At 35.2% G+C, this 20,410-nt stretch overlaps 1 protein-coding gene across 2 annotated transcripts in view; it reads left to right on the forward strand.

The window, feature by feature from the left end:
• Window positions 1–20,410, forward strand: part of SCAF8 (SR-related CTD associated factor 8) — a 95,618-nt gene that overhangs the window by 44,968 nt on the left and 30,240 nt on the right. Inside the window, exons 10-20 of one of the 2 annotated variants that reach the window (XM_058834648.1) lie at window positions 801–932; window positions 1,058–1,170; window positions 1,655–1,848; window positions 5,260–5,360; window positions 6,937–7,050; window positions 7,689–7,845; window positions 8,904–9,034; window positions 10,030–10,174; window positions 10,670–10,750; window positions 11,355–11,576; window positions 12,235–13,954. In XM_058834648.1, the coding sequence (XP_058690631.1) occupies window positions 801–932; window positions 1,058–1,170; window positions 1,655–1,848; window positions 5,260–5,360; window positions 6,937–7,050; window positions 7,689–7,845; window positions 8,904–9,034; window positions 10,030–10,174; window positions 10,670–10,750; window positions 11,355–11,576; window positions 12,235–13,940 (3,096 nt within the window). In that variant the 3' untranslated portion in view covers window positions 13,941–13,954. Of the gene's footprint in view, window positions 1–800; window positions 933–1,057; window positions 1,171–1,654; window positions 1,849–5,259; window positions 5,361–6,936; window positions 7,051–7,688; window positions 7,846–8,903; window positions 9,035–10,029; window positions 10,175–10,669; window positions 10,751–11,354; window positions 11,577–12,234; window positions 14,643–20,410 lie in introns of those variants that run through there. The other variant, XM_058834647.1, reaches the window with a different exon arrangement.

Raw genomic sequence — 20,410 nt, forward strand, 5'->3', positions numbered from 1 at the left:
TGTTAAATTATTTTTCAAAATTGTTCTCATATAATTTCTGGCTATTTTAATTTCATTTATTCTGGTTCTTGAATTTTTTATCCTGTATCTTAGAGTTTTTTTTTCCAAATCTATACTTTCTGGCAAGGCACAGGCTGTTACAGATTTTTCTCTAGCAAATCATCAACACCTTCAGTATTCCACATTCATTAATTTTGATGTTTTTTCAGAACTGCTTATCTTGTTAGATCTCTTGAAATTGGCATGCTGATATAAATGACATAGCTTCCTCACTTATCTTTCAGTAATTGCTTGTCTGAAATCATGCACTGTAAAAAAGTTCAGATTTTGTAAATCTGAATTTACGAATTTACAGATTGTGTAAATTTTTTAACTAGGTCAATTGGTATTGCAAATATTTTTATTATGTTAGTATCAAAATAACATTTATTAATGCTTGTGAATGGGGGGCAAGTGGGTGTCTTTCATGGTCACTGTATATATGGCTACATTTGTCCTGTGAATTTCTGTTTTGAGGCAGTTATATTAAGAAGTGAATTGTGTACTTTGTTGTACCATAGTTTTTTGGCAAATAAATTTTCACAAATAAGTACTGATCTTTTGTAATCAGGAATATTAATTATTTCAAATAATGTTTAAGGATGTTTAAGTGTTTAAGGATGATACCGTAAAAAAAGGAATGGAGTGGATTGATATCCAATTCAGCTTTCATATTAATGAGAAATGGGAATATTATTTTCTTATAGTATTACATTTGTAATTGCAAGGGGCTTTATGGTGTATTATTAACTGTTATTTAGGCGAGCCCTGAGGAGAATCAAGAAGGAAATTTTGGTTCAGAGCACTCTGCGTCACCATCACAAGGGAGTAGTCAACAGCAGTTTTTAGAAGTAGAAGCAAATGTAGATGATACAATGGATATTCAACAACAGGTAAAACTATTTAAAATTTTATTACAGAAATTGAAAGGAAAACGCGTACTAACATGATTCCAAGTCAAATATATTGTGAGTATATTTATAAAGTGTTACTGAACATCTTTTATGTCTGACCTTAGGACATGGATATAGATGAAGGTCAGGATATTGCTGAAGAAGAGATTTTTGAGCAAGAAGAAAAGAAATCAGCTGTTCGTTCAAGATCAAGAACTCGTTCAAGATCTCGTTCAAGGTTTTGTAATTACCTTGTATAAGTAAATGAACTTTTTCTGAGCAAAAGTTACAATTTGTGATTGTCAGTCTTAATTCTATATTTTCCAAAATTGTCATAAGCAGTTTTTGGCAATGGAAAGACATGTTCATTGAATATTTGTGTGTTAGATGCAGACTTTTGGTGTGACAGTTCATTTGCCATATCTGTGGTTTAACTGAAATTTTTAAAGACTTACTCAAGTTACAGAAATAACACTAGCCAGCTGGACAGGCTTTCTGAGCCAGAGAATTAGGTACTGTAGATACTGAACATTTTGAATGTGTTTTGGTTTAAGGTGTATATTCTGTTCCTCACCCAAATGGCATTAAGTTTATTTCCTCAAGCAGTTTTAGTGAATATAATGGAAATATCTGTGTAGTGCCTTAAGTTTGTTGTTAAAATTTTGACAACTAAGTCAGAATATGTTTTTTAACTCAGCATACTAAAATTAAGTATTTTGTAGGTCACCAAGAAAACGAAGATCTAGATCTCGGTCTGGTTCTCGTAAGCGGAAACACAGAAAGCGTTCACGCTCGAGATCAAGAGAAAGGAAGAGAAAGTCATCTCGGTCATACTCCAGTGAAAGAAGGGCTAGGGAAAGGGAAAAAGAACGTCAGAAAAAGGGATTGCCTCCTATACGGTCAAAAACGCTAAGCGGTAAGTGGCACCTGCTTAGTGTCTTAATAATGTAGGATTAAATGGAAAAAAGGCTTTGTTTTCATTGACAGAACAAGATTTATCTTGACTACTTATATATTTATAAGTTTAATTTCTGATGTTTCTTACAACTTAGGTACATCATGTCGTCTTATACAAGAACAAGTGTTACACTGTTCTACTGATGTTTTTACTCACACTTGCACCACTGATTTTGCTTCTAAACAGACAGTAGCAAGAGCTGTCTCTAAGTTACAGTCTTCTTTCTCTTTACTATTGTCTATAACTTGGCATTTGAATGTGTCCAGCAGTTGGTCTGAAAATAGTTAAAATGTTGAAGTCTGTGGTGCACAAGAACACTTGGATGGCTATCTTAAAGGCCCGGGTTTTAAAATGCTTGCATTGTTTTTAAAATAGATTTTCAGAGGAATGTCACCACTAAATCAGGTGGAATTTGCTACAGTAAGACAGATCATGATGGTGGTATCTTAAGAAAGTATTCAAAAATCAAGTGAATTTCAGCCTCTGCAGAGTGTTGCTGTGCACTGTTTTCATTTCTATGGAGAATTTACATACTAAACAAAAGGAAGGTAGTAAGGAGAAAAATAACTTCCTCCACACAGTTGCTTAAATCAAAGGGAATGTATTTTGAGAATTTAATTTTGTTCAGATAGGTTATAAACTGTTTCTGACACAGTTTTGCATTTATCTTGTGCATTAGAACTGTATTGTTTATCTGACAAAATAAGCAGCTCACAACTCATTTTTGTAAAGGAAAGAGTGTTCTGTTCTCTTCACATTAATATTTTATATCATTCCAAGGTGACTTTAAATTGGGGACTGTACTATAGTTTAGATGCAGGTTTTTTTCCTTTCTTCTCTGTTTTTTCACATGAAAAGAGACAAATTGGTTTTATGGTGTAGATTTCTCCCAGCAGTCCACAAGGCAGGGAGCTGTAATCAGAATGGTTGGGAGCTGAGCGAAAGAGATGTTAAGTAACCTAATGAACAGCAGCAGCATTTGAGGTAATGTGAAGTTTAATGGAGATACTAAGTAGGCTAAGTGAAGCGTGGAAACTTTGGGGGGAGGTAAGTGATGAAGTAAATAAATAATTCACCTGACAAGCATTCTACTTCATGAAATTTGTTCAGTGACAGCCATTATTACTACTTGCTGAGATCATAAGAATTGTTTCATAGAGCTTAACACCATGAGATATGGAAGGGATATCTACAAGCACATAAGGAACAAGTTTTGTCCAAGAGAAATCTTTCAGCTGGTCATTCTCAGCACTGCAGAGTACTGATGCCAATTGAGTACGTCGCTGGACAGAATGCACAGCTCTGGTTTCTGTTTTGGTGCGCCAGGATTGGTACAGAAAGGGGATGTGATGTATCAATATAATGATGAAGAAATAATGTTTCCTTGGTTAAGGATAGGCCAGACCAAGAAATCCAAGCTGCATATATAGATTGGGCAGTATTTGGGAGACAGAGGTATTACAACCATATACATATGGGAGAAGGAAGCCTTAGCTCACGTTGGTGAGTGTTTATGTTTGGCGAAGAGGATGGGTGGACATTCGAAAGGCAGGGATCTGGGCTTGTGGTGGAATTGACAAGAATCAGAAGTACTGTGGATGTCTTCAGCCTGATTGGCCTCAGATAAGTTTGTCTTTCCAGGTTGTTGCCCATGGTAAATTAATAGTATTGTTGCTATTTTCAGGTGAAAATGCAGTGCATAATATTGCAGTAATAAGTTCCATCTGTAATACACTTTTAGCCAGTTAGAACTTAGTCTTACTTTGTTAAAATTTACTTGAATCCTAAAGGCATGGGTTTTTTTTAATGGAAGGTAGAAGAGAAATGTTTTGGTTTTTTTCCAGAAGAAATTTATAATTCAGTTTACCTTAGCTGAAAATCTACAGAATTTTACAGTTTCATTTCTGTGGAAACAACTGGTTTTTTTTTAAAGAAAATGAAACAAGAAGATACTGTGGTGAATATGTTTGGTGTTTGTCGTGGTTTTAAACTAGTAACAAAAATTACTTTTTTGTTGTGAGATATGGATTAAAATAAGAGCAAAACAGGCTTAAAACTTAAAAGGAATAAAGACAGTTTATTAACAAACTATTAGAATAAGAATACCAAAATAAACTTTCAGAAAACCCTTTTACTTCTTACTACTCGATTATTTCTTTGTACACATAACATAGAGACAAAAAAATTTTAGAATCTTGGTGGTCAAAAACAGTCTCAATTTTTAGAGTCTTTTCATCAGTCTCTGTAGAGAAACAGAAGTCTCTTTCTGCCAATCTATGGAGTTTCTAGAGTCCACTCCTCCCATCCCACACTATTCTGAAGTGTGCATGGGTCAAAATGAATCTAGGGATGTTATTTTTAAGGATAAGTTATTCAAAGGTAGAAATCTTCTTCATTTGTCTCTGTGAGCCTTCCTGGAAAACAGCCATCTCCTTGACTCCTTTAAGGCTTTAAAATCTTCACTTCACTCGTAAGTTCCAGCAACTCACAGTATCACAACCACTTTTTCTTTTCTCTGAAGTCCACACTTTGAATACTCTATTCCTCCCATACTCTAGTCATGAATTAAAGGAGTCTTTAAACTGCTAGTGTTTATTTTCATAGCTGTAACAAAGATATTTCAGCAGCAAGCATCTTCTTTTTCTCTCTTTCTTATTTAAACTTAACTCTTTTCTTCACTGTTTTTAGTAGTTTTATGATGTCTTTTGCATGTTGATTGTCTCTCTTTCTCTGTCTTTCTAGCAAAAAAGAGTAATCTGTACGTTTATCAGGTAGTAAAAAAATTAAAAGCTTTAGAAAGCTGCAAGAGTTAACAGTGTCAGGTTTCAGTTTAGCAGCAGCAGTAACTGAGCAGCTCTGCTTTCTTTTCCTCCCCCCCCCCCTCCTTCGTCTTCTGCGGCCTTGTTCGGCCGAAGGAGAAGGGGGGGGGGGGGGGGGGAAGGGAGGACACGACAGGGCCTTGTTACCTTTTCAAAAGCCGGAAACAAAAGAGAGTGAGACAGCTCAGAATGTACTTCTTAAGGGGGTGTTTACAAGTTGAATTCACTTTTTAATGGTCAGATCTGCTGTCAATTCTTGAAAATGACTGATAATTGGTCAGGAAGAAAAACTCCCATCAGCCACCAGCAGCTTCAACTTCCCCTCTTCTTACTCTGTCTTAAAGGTGAAGCTACCCCATGACAGTGTTGTTTAACCCTTTATCATTTTTGTTAATGTACTTAATCTCTGTGCAGTAAGTAATAGATTTATTATTCTGGGGTTTTTATCAGTGATTCCTGGGTTGTTATAAAGCCTTTTACATTCATGCTATAGAGTATTTCATAAGCTAACATTCAGTATTTTGATTGATGTGAATGTGTCTCTTGACAGTTTGCAGTACTACTCTTTGGGTAGGTCAAGTAGACAAGAAGGCTACTCAGCAAGATTTAACAAACTTGTTTGAAGAATTTGGACAGATAGAGTCAATTAATGTAAGTAAACATGTTGCTATGCTTCTGTCAGAATTTTAGAATAGAAACTTAAGCATGCATAATTATGTCTCTGAATTCCTTATAGCTGATTAAACTTGTGTTTAGGAGGCTTTTCTATCACAGTTAAAAATTGTGGCCATGGTATTTGCCACCTGGTTTTGATCTACTCTGTTTTGAAGCACTAAAGACAGTATACTTCAAGGTAAAAAGGCTCTTCTTAAGCTCTAGCACTTTGTGCAGTTTTTAAACAGGGTTTAATCAAAAAGTTTCTATTGTTCTGGTTTAGTAATGTGTCATGGAGCAGGTATCATTTTTCCTGGCCTAAGGACACCTACAGATGTTCTTGGTTACTTTCCAAACAGAGGATTCCTTAAGTAGAATCCTTCTCAATAAAACGTTTAGAAGAAAAGAAATTGTGATGTAAACAAACATTTATTCTAAAATGTGACAGTTAAAAAGATGCATTGGGAGATGCAATTCTCATTATTTAGAGTAATTGAGAGTCAGGTATTTACAGTAGTACCTCAGTTGTCTATAATTCAACTTAAAAAGGAAGTATTTTTCTCCTAAAACAGCACATCTACATGAGACAAATCTGGGTTTTCCTCTTGCTTCAGCAGTTTTAAAATGCTTCTTGTGCAATTTCATTCATTTCAGATAATACTTCTACTGTTTTCCTGTCATGTTGATATATTCAAATATGTAATTAATAAGTAATATTTTGTGACTTTACAGAATCTTTTTAAAAGTTTCACAAGTGAAGAAACCAGCCCCATAGCCAGACATTTAAAACCTCATTTGCAGGGATTATTAATTAAGGAAAGCAATGTAACAACGTCACAGTGCCTGTTACATTTCAAAGGCAAACCATATTGTAGATAATTCATCCTCCGCATTCCACAAAGCTGAATCTTTAATGTATATCTTAATGCAATTCTTAATTATGTTCTTAAAATATGCAGTTCTTAAAATATGCTTACAATCTGTCGTCTTACATGTTTGTTATGTTACTGTGTCCATTTAAACACTGTAAAAGCACACCAAGATTTTTGACTAAAATGAATGTAAGCAATTGTTGTACATAGTATGTAAGCCTGCAAAGATTACATGCTATGTCATACAGTAAATAAAACATGCCATACATATACATAAATGCAATAAAACATTAGAAAAACATCACATTCAGGAATGAGGAGTCTACCCTTCAAAATGCAATAGACTTTTAATCATTTTTTTGCTTCTCTGTGAGAAGTTATTGCTCAGCTCACAGAGAATTTGGAGCTTAAGAAGAGGTAGCAACCTCTGCTTTTCTGAAGTTGTCATAATGTAGCTCCCAGTTTTTGTCTGCTCCTTGTTCAAATCTTTCATATCATTTATAACATGCATTCTTCAGCTTGCTGCTTCTTCTTGAAAATGTTGCAACTGAAGTAGCCTGCCTGTACCACTCTTAAGTTTTCTCAATGCCCAAACTTGTTAATATGGCCGATTAAGGTAACAGTTGTTTACAGTGTAAGCCTTTACATAATCTGAAGTACTGATTTTCCTAATTTTTAAGACCGCTGCTGTTTTTCCATAGATGATTCCCCCAAGAGGATGTGCTTATGTCTGTATGGTACATAGACAAGATGCGTATCGTGCTCTTCAGAAACTTAGTTCTGGGTCATATAAAATTGGATCTAAAATTATTAAGGTAAGGTGATTTTAATCTTAAGAAAGCTGTCTGTTTCAAACATAGTACAATTCTACTATGATGACTTTTCTTTTGGCAGCTGTTCATTCCAATGTACAATGTGGAGAAGAAGAATGAAGCAGTGAGGTGTAAACTGTTTTCTCTCTGTGTAAAATGCAGCTTTTAACAGGCAATATGAAAGATAGAAAAATGATATTATGACTTGATATTTAGGAAACACTTGGACAATAGTTTATGTAGGTACAGTCTAAGTCCTGTACCTGACTGTTTGGGTCACTTTAATATTAAATTTTATAGTAGTCTTAGGGTTAAGTATTTTATTAAATGTTATGGGAGTTTCTTCTACCTGCTTGATACTTTAGGGTAAATTCTTCAAATACTGTATTTTTAATTTCCCCACTAGTGTTAATGTAGAACAAATTTAAGCTTTCTGATATAATTAATCATACATGTACCTGTTGTAGAGGATAAGTAAACTTCTAGCAGGTTCATTTGAAACTCAAACATTGTTAAAACTTTTAATTAATAGACACTGAGGATTGATGTGCAATGACAGAAACTTGAAGGAAATAATCTGAAATATTCTGTTCCCAGATTATATGATTTAACCAGATTGTCTGATTGGGTTTTGTTTTCAGATTGCTTGGGCTTTGAATAAAGGTGTGAAAACAGAATACAAGCAATTCTGGGATGTGGATCTGGGAGTTTCCTATATTCCATGGGAGAAAGTGAAATTGGATGATTTGGAAGGCTTTGCTGAAGGTGGCATGATTGACCAGGAAACAGTAAATACAGGTACAGGCATTAACAATTCTGATAGTTAGACAGTGTGTTTATTTTGGTAATTGCAAATTCTCAGAAAAATTATTGTTTAGGAAATACATACTTTTTTTTCATTTACATGGATTTTTCTAGTTCTTTGTTTACAATATAACTGGCACTGTAATAATGAAATCTAGATTATATTTTTAGATTAGTAACCAGTTGATTGACAATGAGGAACTGGTGGCAGAGGGTAATTAGTTTAGGCCTTAATAAACGTTAGCTGCTGGTGATTAAGTATTATATTCAGGTATAAGACTTAAGTTGAAATTAGAACTTGTCCAGATAGGCACAGCTTATGGTATTTTACCTTATGGCATTTTTTCCATAAAGTCAGAGAGACAGGAAAACAAGTAGTGTTAGACCTTATTCTGAAACCCAGTTGAACACTTTGTTAGGTTTATGAAAGATTTACTTGTACTGTATTTTCTTGAAACAGATCAGTACTGAAATAAACAGTAGATGGAGACTTTTACAGTAAGGACGGTGATTCTTCAGTCAAAATACAATCTTGCTTTGGATGAAAATTGAGTATAAATGACAAAAATTAAAACATATAATATTACTGAAATACATTCCCTTATGTTACACTTAAAGTGCAAAATTTTTGAAGAAATAGAGGTTGTGATGATGTTTGTTTAACATCAGGATTCTTTCTTGTTGTACAGTTGCTGAGTGATAACATACATATATTGTCTACAGGAGTTTTTAGAAAACAGGAGCATACACTATATTGCAAATTGTTAACAGAATGATAGGTGAAAAAACTTGGCAAGTTTTGAAAAATCAGTTTTTATACAGGCAAAATTAAACAGCGTTGCAGGTAGATAAAATATTTTATGTTCTTTAAAATACACAACGATAAATAATTGCATTTGTTCTTTTCATAATAAGTTAGAGGACTATTTGTAATGAATCCATGTAGACACTAGATTCAAATTTATTGTTTAAGAAGGAAGAGGTCTTTTTAATATCTAAACAAAAATAACACATTAATTATCTTTTTATAATTAAATACATCATTTTTAAAGAGTGGGAAACAGCCAGAAGCTCAGAAGCTGCTAAAGAAAATACTCAAACGACGCAGAGTGCTACAGTTGATAAGAGTACCGTTATTACAACACAGACAGAAGCTTACACACAACCAGTCACTATGCTGCAGGTTGGTATTGTCTGAGTTTGCAAAAGCCCCACAGAACTGGTGGGCAGACTTTTTATTCAGTACAGGCGAACTTTAATGCTGAGTTTAAGTGATAAAATATTTTTGATTTAAGTCCTTCATCCATTAGTGTTCATCTCTGAAATATTTTAAATAGTTGCCATAATTAAGCATAATCTTTAGTTTCATGCAGTTGCTTAATACAGAGTTTTTGTACTTAAGAGTTTTTAAGTGTTTTATCTTTCCAAATATGTATAGACATTTCCAGTTGTTGAACTGACACAAAATTATATGAATGTTAATATATTAGCATTTACTTGAATTGAATTTTGAGCTTTTTCCTCTTTGCAAAAACTATCTTCAGTCTTCTTATCTCAGCTGTCTCCTACACTGTAATCAGTACACTGTAATCAGTATATATTTAAATATACAGGTATATATTGCATTTATACTGCTTCTAATTACATCATTGCAAATATGATGCACTGTAACAAAATGCATAGCTCAAACAGAAATTTGAGAACTATTAAATAATTGTCAGGATTTTATCGGGTTTATTTGCATTATAATTACACACACTAAACTTAATTTTCTAGTACTGTTCACATACGTAAGTTTTTCTAGACACTAGAATCACTGTTTTCCAAGTTCCCCCAAATTACTATATTATCTACATTTTTCTTGCTTTTCTCTCTGCATTTCTGCATTCACCCCTTTGCAATACATAAATTTTTCTTCTTGAATAGACATAGTGTTAAACTGTATTTTTGGCTGTCTGAGAATAAAGTAAAGATAAGAGGATTCTTTCAGTGTCCTTGTTTGCCCATAGTGTACCATTTCAGAATGCAATCTAATTCTTCAGTGTTTGAAATATATACAAAGCCTTTAGTACATTTAGTGCTTGATGTGGAATTGCAGTTAAATCAGTTTATCCCTTTTAATATCCTTGAATAATATTAAGTATTGAAGGTGCTTGTTTTTCTTTCCATGAAAAAAAGATTCCAGTAGCTCCAGCTGTGCCTGCTGTTAGCTTGGTTCCACCTGCATTTCCTGTCACAATGTCAGTCCCTCCTCCTGGTTATAGCCCAATTCCTCCACCACCCTTCTTGAGAGCAAGTTTCAACCCTTCACAGCCACCTCCAGGTAAGACAGTAAAAATAAAATGCAATGAGCATAGGCAGTTCGTGTGCCTCTTTGTCCATCAGAGTTTTCTGTCAGCTACTGGTTACAACTGAGATTGTAGGTTTTGGCTCCTAAATGTCATACTAGATTAAAATTACTTATATCTAACTTGGTATTATTTTTACCAGTGTATTCTGTTGAGAATAGGAATCATAGCTTTTTACCTTTCCAAAAAATTAAAATTTGAAAGTACTTAAAATCAGTCTCCTTACTTTTCAAAAGTTTGAAGCTCTTGACTTTCTTCTTCGTATACCACTGGCAGATATCACTTAAAGATGTGTGTGCAGATCATCTGTAGTAAAGATGGGGTTGTTTTTGAAAACAGTAACCACTGTTGCTTCTTCCTGTTAATGTAGTGTACAGTGGCACAACTTTTTGGGATAAATAATGTAGGCAATCTTTTACTGCAAAAGTTTTGCTTTTCATGTAATCATTTGTCATCTTTTTTCCATACAGGTTATATGCCTCCTCCAGTTCCACCTGTTGTCCCGCCACCTGTTGTCCCACCACCTGTTGTCCCACCAGTTGTTCCAACACGTAAGTTTGATTGCTCTAAGAATTGTTTGTGTGTGATGAAAAATTTCCTTTGTTTGTATACTCCTTGTTACTTAATAAAAAGCAAATTAATCCTGTGTAATGGGAAATAGCAACACAGAAGTTGCTGTTAAGGTGGTTTAAGCAGGCATTGAGAAAATCAGTTACAGAGTTCATAATGTAGACTGAAAAATTATACCTAACATGGAGTTACTGAAAAAAGTTATGGCAAATTGTTAATTATTCTTAAGCATAGTTCAATACTTGGACCTTTCTAACACATGTAGCTGTTACTGGAATTATTTGGTCTTAGTCACTGAATAATATATAATAATATGTTTTAGTTTAGCATTCTAACTGTATTCATTTAACATTTAAACGTATGTTCGACTACTGATTGCTTAGGTTTGCCTGCAGCTCATGATCTCTAGAAAAAAACCCTAAATATTACATTGCTGATTGAGGACTAGAAATTTATTATCACAAAATATACCAGTGAGGGTAATTAATTTCACTTCTTTTGATTTATCATCCTGAGTTCTGTGAAACTGAATTTGAAGGTTTCACTATATGATTACTGTGATACACTTCTGTTTTTTCTCTACAGCTTTAGTACAGCCTCCATTACCAATTGCACAAGAGACGATGAAGGATGTTCCTTTTACTGGCCTTGTTCTACCAGTTGGCACAGTTACTAGCAATCTAGCTACTCCAACATTATCTGCTGGAAGTGTTTTTAATCCCCTGCCAATCAACAAACCTGAATCAGATGACAAAGGATCACATCTTACAGACCTTCAGATTTCTTCCAGTGAAAACAGTAGATCTGGTAAGAAATGTTTTCATTATATGATATGATATGATATGATCATGTACAGGAAACATCACACTCGGAGAGATTTTTGCAAATCATGGTCCATTGAGCTGGTAACTACAGAATAGGAATTTTTGGGTTGTGTAGGGGTATCATTCTGAATTTAATTTGGGGAAGTGGTGAGAACCATTTTTGTCATCAACTGATCACTGACTTCTAGAAGCTTATGCTCAAATATGTTTTTCTCATAGTCTCAAGAAATAAAGCTGAGTCTGGGAACCATTAGAAAAATTCTTAAAAATGCAGTCTGATGATTAAACAGAAGTAGCAATGAAAAGGAGCAGGAGAGGGTAGGATAGTATAACATCTGTAGAATTTCATCAAAGATTTTAATAGTTTCATTGCATAAATTGGGTGATGGCTTTGGGGTTTGTCAGTTTTAAGCTGCTGTACAGTCTTTACTATGTAAAGACATTAATTTCTGTGGCATAATGTCTGTGTATCATCAGTGTGATTGATAAATGTGTATTAGTTAGAGAAACTAGGACAGACCTTGTCAGCAGTATCATCGCCACATGCATTAGCTGAACATGGATTAAACTGCATTTGTTTTGAATGCTGCATGTTACACTGGTATTTTTTGTTAACTGTTCTTCTTGTTGCTGCATTTCAGTGCAAAGTGATGTCTCGAGTAGCTCTGGACTTGTTGGAGGAGTGCAGCCACCCAGTGTCTCAAGCAATTCTGGGCATACTGGAGAAGGGCCACCACCCACTGTCTCAAGTAGCTCTGGACTTGCAGGGGGAGTGCAGCCGCCCAGTGTTTCAAGCAGCTCTGGACATGTAGGAGGAGTGCAACCACCAACTGTTTCCAGCAATTCTGGTCTTGCAGGAGGAATGCAGCTACCTGCTGTCTCCAGTAGCTCTTCTCTTGCTGGCGGGATTCAGCCAACTAATGCCTCAAGTAGCTCTGGACTTATGGCTGGAGTGCCCCCACCAAATGTCTCAAGTAGCTCAGGGCTTCTAGCTGGAGTCCATCCACCCAGTGTCTCAAGCAGCCCTGGCCTTCTGACAGGAATGCAGCCACCCAGTGTGTCCAGCAGCTCAGGAGTTCTGGCAGGAGTACAGCCACCCAGTGTTTCAAGCAACTCTGGGCTTCTCATAATGCCACCACCCAATGTCTCAACTAGTTCTGGACTTATGGGAGTGCCACCACCAAACATTTCAAGTAATTCTGGACTTCTGGCAATGCAGCATCCAGCTGCAGTTCCAAGCATGCCTCATTTAAATATCAGTAATCAAAGAATGCCAGGAATGCCTGTTATAGATATCCGTCCAGGCCTAATGCCCCATTCCCCTGGACCAAGGTTTCCATTAATGCAGCCAGGAATGCCACCACAGCGTACTATTCCTCCTCCCGCAATCCTTGATCCATCTCTTCACCCACCACCACCTCGTGGTCCTTTTCCTCCAGGAGATATTTTTAATCAAACAGAAAGACCTTTTGGAACACCAGGAAGACAAAATATTGATAACATTTCTAATCCAGAGAAAAGGCTGCCACTTGGAGGTGATAACATTCAACAGGAGGGAGACAGAGATTATCGCTTTCCTCCAGTGGAAAACCGAGATAATCTTAACAGACCATCTCCAGTGGATGTCAGAGATTCTGTTGGACGACCACCGGTTGATCCAAGAGAGGGTATAGGAAGACCTCCAGTAGATGGAAGAGAACACTTCGCAAGACCACATATAGACATGAGAGAAAATTTTGGAAGACCAGGTATAGATAACCTTGGCCGAAGAGAGCATTTTGGTTTCAATTCAGACAAGCACTGGGGACAGAGAGGAGATTATGATGAAAGAGAGCACCATGCCTTCCCTATTTATGGTGGCCCTAAAGGTTTCCATGAAGACAGAGAGAGGTTTCGACATGTAAACTATAGGTTTGATAGTAGGAGTGGTGGTCCCAGTTGGAATAGAGGATTTGAACAAGATGCTCACAGAGATTTTGATGACCGCAGAAGACCCTGGGAAAGACAGAGGGATAGGGATGACAGAGATTTTAATTTTTGCAGAGAAATTAATGGAAACAGGTTTGGAAGAGACAGAATGTCAAACAACTGGATCCCGCCTCCACATCCACGGGTTTTTGAATATTTTGATGGGGCCACTTCTCAACGCAAAGTTGATAATATGCCCCAGGTAAATGGTGAAAATACAGAGACAGAAAGTCAGCCTCCAACTGCACAGGTGCAGGATGATCCAGAACTTTATGAAAAACTGACATCTTCCGTCGAGATAAACAAAGAGAAGAGTGACACAGAAGCTGATATAGAGAGTGAACCAGTGGTAGAAAGCACAGAAACTGAGGGGACATAATCATCACTCAGTAGGTAAAAGATACCTTTTGTAAAGTTGTCATCTCTCTGTAATAGATAAATGGCTGACTGGACCGTAGCAGTTCACTTTTGTCTGCCAGAATTAAGTTAATCTGATGTTCATGTTCATCTTTCACTTAAATAACTGTACAACTGACTTGTATAGAACACTGTTCTTAATTTGAACATGGTAGGTAAACGTTTTTTGCTTTTGGTTTGTTTATTTTTTTTTTTTTTTAATTTTATTTTATTTCTTTGGTAAAGCGTAAACTTGCCCCCAGTTGCTTTTAATTTCAGAATGATAAATTAACAGCTTGTCAAACAAAGACTTCCTATGGAAGAAAATGGAATTTTTAGATACTACCCTTAGTTTGGCTATCGAAATTGTTATACTTGAAAACAGGTGCTGGTGTATCTTGTCCGTGTTTTTAGGCTGCTGCAGAATTTTAAAGTATAGATAAAGCTGTGATATTTTATGTTCCTACAATTCGGCAGAAAAAAAAAATGGCCCATGTTACTTAAGGAGCATAACACAGAGATTAAAAGTGATTTTGTAAAATCTACACTATAGTCTCTGTTTTCTCTAAAGTAAGTGTTTGTGATTTGTTCCTCGTACTGCAGTGGGTTTAAAAAATGAAAAAGTACATTTTAATGTTGGGTGCATTTTGTTTTTAGATGCCAATAAAGCATATTTGTTTGATAACAGTGTTTTAGGTATTGTATTTTTTTTTAAACCCTGCAAGCTCTAAAAACTTGGAATCAGCTATAATATGTGCTTAGCCAGTTGTTGCAAAAGGTTTATATTACTTTTGTAAAACCAATGCAACAGTTATATGTGCGAGAAGCATATGGTTTTTACATCAAAGATCATGCAGTCATATTAGTTTATGTAAATAACATGTATGTAAATATCTGTGTAAACTGTTTGTAGATACCACTTTTTCTGTGTGTGCCTGTGTATGTGCAAGCACTCACAGAATGCTGTAGGCACTTCAATAAAATTTAAATGAAAGTAGGTTGTGAAAATTTGCCTTTCACCTTCTTTAGGTAGTAAGAGAAAACTTACTTCACTGCAGTACTGTCAGGCTTGTATTTATCTGCTCATGCTCATTGTTACAACGTTCTTACTACTTCTAGAAGGTGGAACATATATACTGTAAGAATATGCAGGAGGATTCTAGCTTACTTTTTAAAATGCAGATATGCATGAAGCCAAAACTTAAGCAAATATTTGCATTTTCTTATTTTGTAATATGTTTGGTGTTCTGGATAGATAGATTTAGTGTTTGAGTACTCTGTGGTTAATTGATTTTAATGACTCAAAGTTCAGAAATGTTGCATGAAAAGTAAAAAGCTGATGTTGGTCTAAAAATCCTACATGTTTTTAACAGAAATTGAGAGTTGGGGGATTGTGTTTTGATGGATCTTTTTAAATTGTTGAGATGAATTGGCTGCTTAGGTAAATTAGTAGTGCTGTTCTCTCCTGTTTCACCTACTTTGCTGTTTGTGTATCCTTTCAATTGGTGGTGAAAGATTAAGCTGCAGGATGATGTCAGATTTTCAGTTTGTTCCATTCAAGTGCATTTCACCAACTTCTTTCAAAATAAGTTTTGTTAAAATTCTGTGTCTGAAAGCATCCTTTCACTCAGTTTTAAGAAAGTTGTTTTCCTCTTGCATAATAAGATAATAAGGGTAGATTCTGTTACATGAATGCCCCTTTGGTAAAAGAAACCTTTTTAGCTCAGATTAGACTTTTGATCTTTGACATTAAATCATTAACATGCAAGTTTTATTTCTTCTTCTGCTTCCCTCAAAAGGGTGAAAGTACGAAAACATCACATGAGTGTAAAGCATTAGCATGCCTTTGAACCTAGAAGCAAGTTACTCATGTGTGTGTAGTCCTCTTCCTCTAGAAGGTGGGATATTTTTTCATGCTGTGTCATAGTTGAATTTTCCAGTTCCAGGGAGTTTATTCTGGATAGTGAACACCTTAATGAAGGTAGCCCTTGGAAAGAGTGGACTTGAATCAATTATTATCTATTGTGCAAGTAGTAGTCATTAGGTATGCATTAAATAGCCACTGCTTTGTAAAGGACCTTGCTGATGTGTTTATTACCAGAATGTGTCTTGGGAGTTGAGATGAACAATATTTAAAGGTCCATGTATTGTCATGGACAGTCTGTTTCCAAGAGCTCGACCAATGCTGCTGCACCACCTATTCATAGTGTTCTGGTCAGGCAGACTTGATTGTGTGAAAGCCCAAAAGCACAAAATAGCTCTAAAGATGTTTTATGAATTTAAGATTAAGGGGTTTTATTTCATTTTAATACATTCAGTTTGAAAAGGCTTCAGTCACAGACAACAGAAATAAATACTCAAAATCAAACACATACTGGCAGTAGCTTTACTTTTTAAACATTTTGTTAAGAACCTCCTGAAAACTAGAAGTTAGTCTGTTGTTCTTCTAAACTGGGACTGGCAGTGTGCCAAGTTGTTCATAGTATGAAGTTTTAGGTAAATTACCAGGTGAGAGTTGTTAAACAATTTGGTTGGTAGTGGTATAGAACAATGCATTTAATGAATCTATTACCTTTGTTAATATCTTTCAAACATTAATGAATTGGCTACTGTACATATATGTTACACCACCAATTTCTAAACACTGTTTTTTTGTAGAATAAAAGTTTATTGTACAGTCTTCAGTTGCATCATGTTTGCAGCTAGAACTGTTCTATTTCTTTATTTAAATAATGTAGCATGCAGATGTATATTACCAAAAAATAGCCATATTTAGCTTGAAGGGACTTTATATCAGTGAAACAGTCTGGTTTCTTTATCAGTTTCTTTATTCTTCATCAGTAGGAAGTTATAAATGTTTCAGAGCTGTAGTGAAGACTTTCCTTTGTTATTGTAGATTAAGCCATCATAAGCCAATGTGTGCGCTGAAAAGAACTGTCCTGACACCTGGACCAATTCTTTGATGTGATTCATGGGAGTGACTTTAAATTTTGGCTTTTGCAAAGGAGAGAGTGAGATTGCGACAGAAAGAAGATGGGGCCCAGGCATTGGGGATAGCAGTTCTGGCTTATGCCTGTTTAAAGCTTGCTGTAGTGATGAAAGATTGTGAATTCTAGTAACTGAAGAAGCTGATGTATGATTCACATAACTAACAGATATATTGAAAAATATTTTGGGTAGCTTTGCAGGCAACATGTATTTAGGTACACACATTTACTTGAAAACGGTATGCATCAGTAAGTTGTTTGACATAATTTACCTTTTTAAACAGACTGTGGTTCTTTCACTGTAGTGCATTTGAGTAGAACACTATATCCATTAAGATGAAATGTAGCCTTCATTTGCTATAGGGACATGATTTCTTTGCTGAAGCCTTTTCCTGTGAAGTACTGGTACACTTTCTTTTTATGTGTGGTACTTCCTTTTGTTACAGACTCAGGGGAATATATTCTGTTAGATTCCTTTGCTTCAGTAAAGTTCTGTAACATGCTTAGAGCCACTTCAGTGATTTAAATGACTTCATGAAGTTAAGGAACTTTCAGCCTGAGTAAGTCAAGATGGGAGTACTGTAATCAAGCCAGTAGTGAGGCATGCACAGGCATTACTTAAGCGCAGCTGGAAAATTATAAAATAAACTTATGTATAGAAGATATTTAGAAGATAAGCCAATTTATTACAGAAGTCTCTGAATATACAATTTGAGCAGTTTTGACCATGTGCAAGGATATTTTCTGCTGGTGAAACCGAAAGTACTGTTGACTTTTTCCCCTGAGTCACATCTTCAGGTAATTTGATTTAAAACTGATAGAAATGGATTCTAAATTTCATTCTCTGTCTTTTCAGTAATGGTGACTGTTACTTGATAATGGGAGAGCTGAACAGACAGAATCATCAAATGATCTGGGTTGAAAGGGACCTTAAACATCATGTAGTTCCAATTCCCATGCCATGGGCAGGGGCATTTTCCACTAGACCAGGTTGTTCAAAACTGCTCCAACCTGGCCTTGAACACTTCTAGGGATGGGGCATCCATTATTTCTCTGGGCAACCTGTTCCAGTGCCTCATCACTCTCATTTTAAAGAATTTCTATCTAATCTAAGTCTGCTGAACATCAGTTTAAAGCCATTGCCCCGTGTTCTATTACTACATGCTCTTGTAAAAAGTCATACTCCAGCTTTATAATTTTATATACTCCATACTTTATAATTTTAAAACCTATTCAGAATATCAGGTATCATCAAGAGTAGCTGGACAAATTTTTGTTATTAATTCACGTTATTAAAGAATCTTTCTTTCCCTTTTTTGTTACTGTTGATTCAGGTAATTAAAGGATCTTTCTTTCCCTGTTGTGACATCTACCGCTGATTTTTTTGAATTTTGCAGTAATCAGATTTTTCTTTCAACTTCCTTTCCACAAGTAAGCATGCACTGTGAAGCCATTTACTTGTGTAGATGAGAGATTGTTTTAAAAGGCATAAAGGCAGGATGTTATTTTTTAATTTGAAGCTGCTTATTTGAAGAAGAATGGCAAACACATCTTTCCTTAATTGTAACTAGTCTTAAGTTTTTCCTTGAAGGGCTGTCACAGTGATACTGTTCACTCCACTTATTTGGTTCAAGTTTTTTGGGTGCACAATAAACATAATTTAATTAGTGTATGTATATGATATTTCATAGTCAAGAAAAGTAGAGCTACTAAAAAGAAAATTCATGACATCTCTTTGAGTAATAACTTACATATAGGATCTGAAAAGTGATTCTTGTCTGTGATGAAAGTCTGTTAATAGGGTTTTTATTGAAGTTGGTAAACTGTAAAATTGTATTTGCCACTATTCTTTTATTCCTATCTTGCACGAACTTGATGAAAAAGGGTTGTCTCAGTGAATATCCTACTCTTAATATCTTTTAGATGCTCTGCTACCAAAGATTAGAGGAGGCAGTTCTAGCAGTCTAAGCATGCTTACAAATGAAAAGGGTTTTAAGATATATTATACAGTTGCAGATGAATATGTTTTCTCACTCAGAGTTTAAAGTACACATTTCAGCACTTGCATAGCAACAGTGATATTAATTGTATCACGGGTTTACTAATGTTACTCTGTACTCTGTCATTTTTCTTTTAAAGTCACTAATGCTAATTTTAAATTTCCTTATTTAATGAAATTATACTAAAGCCCTCAGTCAAGAGAGTATTTTGTGCTTTGCAAAAAAGCAGTGCAGTCAGAGAGCATTGTAACTTGTAAATAGGCCAGTTGAAGATTTTTTTCCTCCCTGATTTAGTGTTTCAATGCTTCAAAATTCCTCTTGATTGATTTTCTGTGTGCATATCTGTGTCATAATGGATATGCATTTACATTAGTGTGTGTTAAGGTTTCTGTTGAAATGCAGAAAAACAGATTCTTTAAAGCAGATGACTTGATGTGTTTCTCAGACATTTCACAGGTAACTTCAGAGCCATATTGATTTGTGTACTAGAACATTACAATTGTGTGCAAGCCAGTGCAAGAAATCCTTACTAGGTGAATAGGTGAAGACTGTTAAATGGATATAGAGTTGTTAACTCAGATGTAGGTTGGCAGGATTCACCTAAGCCATAGTTGCAGGGGCTTTGGATCTGAATGTCACTTCCACACCAAATAGAGATTGTATAGTAAGTAATGAAGCTTTTTCTTGATAACAGCAGGAATTAAGTAGAAATAAAGTGTATCTCAGTGTATAAAGTCCTTTCTAAAAATGCATTCACCTTCATCCAGTCAAAGGAAGCTGTCACTACCACCTCAGTTCATCAAGGGGAAAAAAATATTTTGGATTTGTGCTGTTTCTGGGGTAATCACGTCTCATTCAGCAATGCAGTGAAATGCAGTTTTAAGTGTGCCTTCAGTTCTTCCTTTTGAAAAGGACCATTTATTTCAAACTTCAGACAAAAATGTAGAGAAAATCAATAAATTTTTGTCTGGAGAACTTGAAATGTAATTTTGAGTTCAGTGATTTTCTTCCAGAAAATCTTTGTAATTTCAGTTGTGTAAATACATAAATAGTAAGTGTACACTCAACTTTAAAAATGGTTACTGAAGGTTGTACTAGTTTGTCCACTTCATTTTCCTTTCTTTTTTACATGCTTGCATTACATTGTTTTATCAAGCGATTCTATCACAGAATTCCTCTTACAGTAAGTTAGAAAAACCTTTGAATTATGTCATTCAGTTGTATAACTGAGATGTTTAAATCTAGGACAACTGTAAGTCTTCATCTTGAATCTCATGGATTTTTTTTGTGCAGTATGACTACCAGTATAGGTAATTCACTATTGAGGACCCTAGTGGTAAAGCTGTCTGTGATTAAAAGTAAAATACTGACAGCAAATTAAAATTCTTGCTGATTGTTTTGGAATTTTGCTATTTATTAAAAGCAAAATAATGGCATCTCTCAAATTCCATGTTGATAAAAAACCA

Source organism: Poecile atricapillus, chromosome 3 (assembly GCF_030490865.1).
Source record: "Poecile atricapillus isolate bPoeAtr1 chromosome 3, bPoeAtr1.hap1, whole genome shotgun sequence".
NCBI lineage: Eukaryota > Metazoa > Chordata > Aves > Passeriformes > Paridae > Poecile > Poecile atricapillus.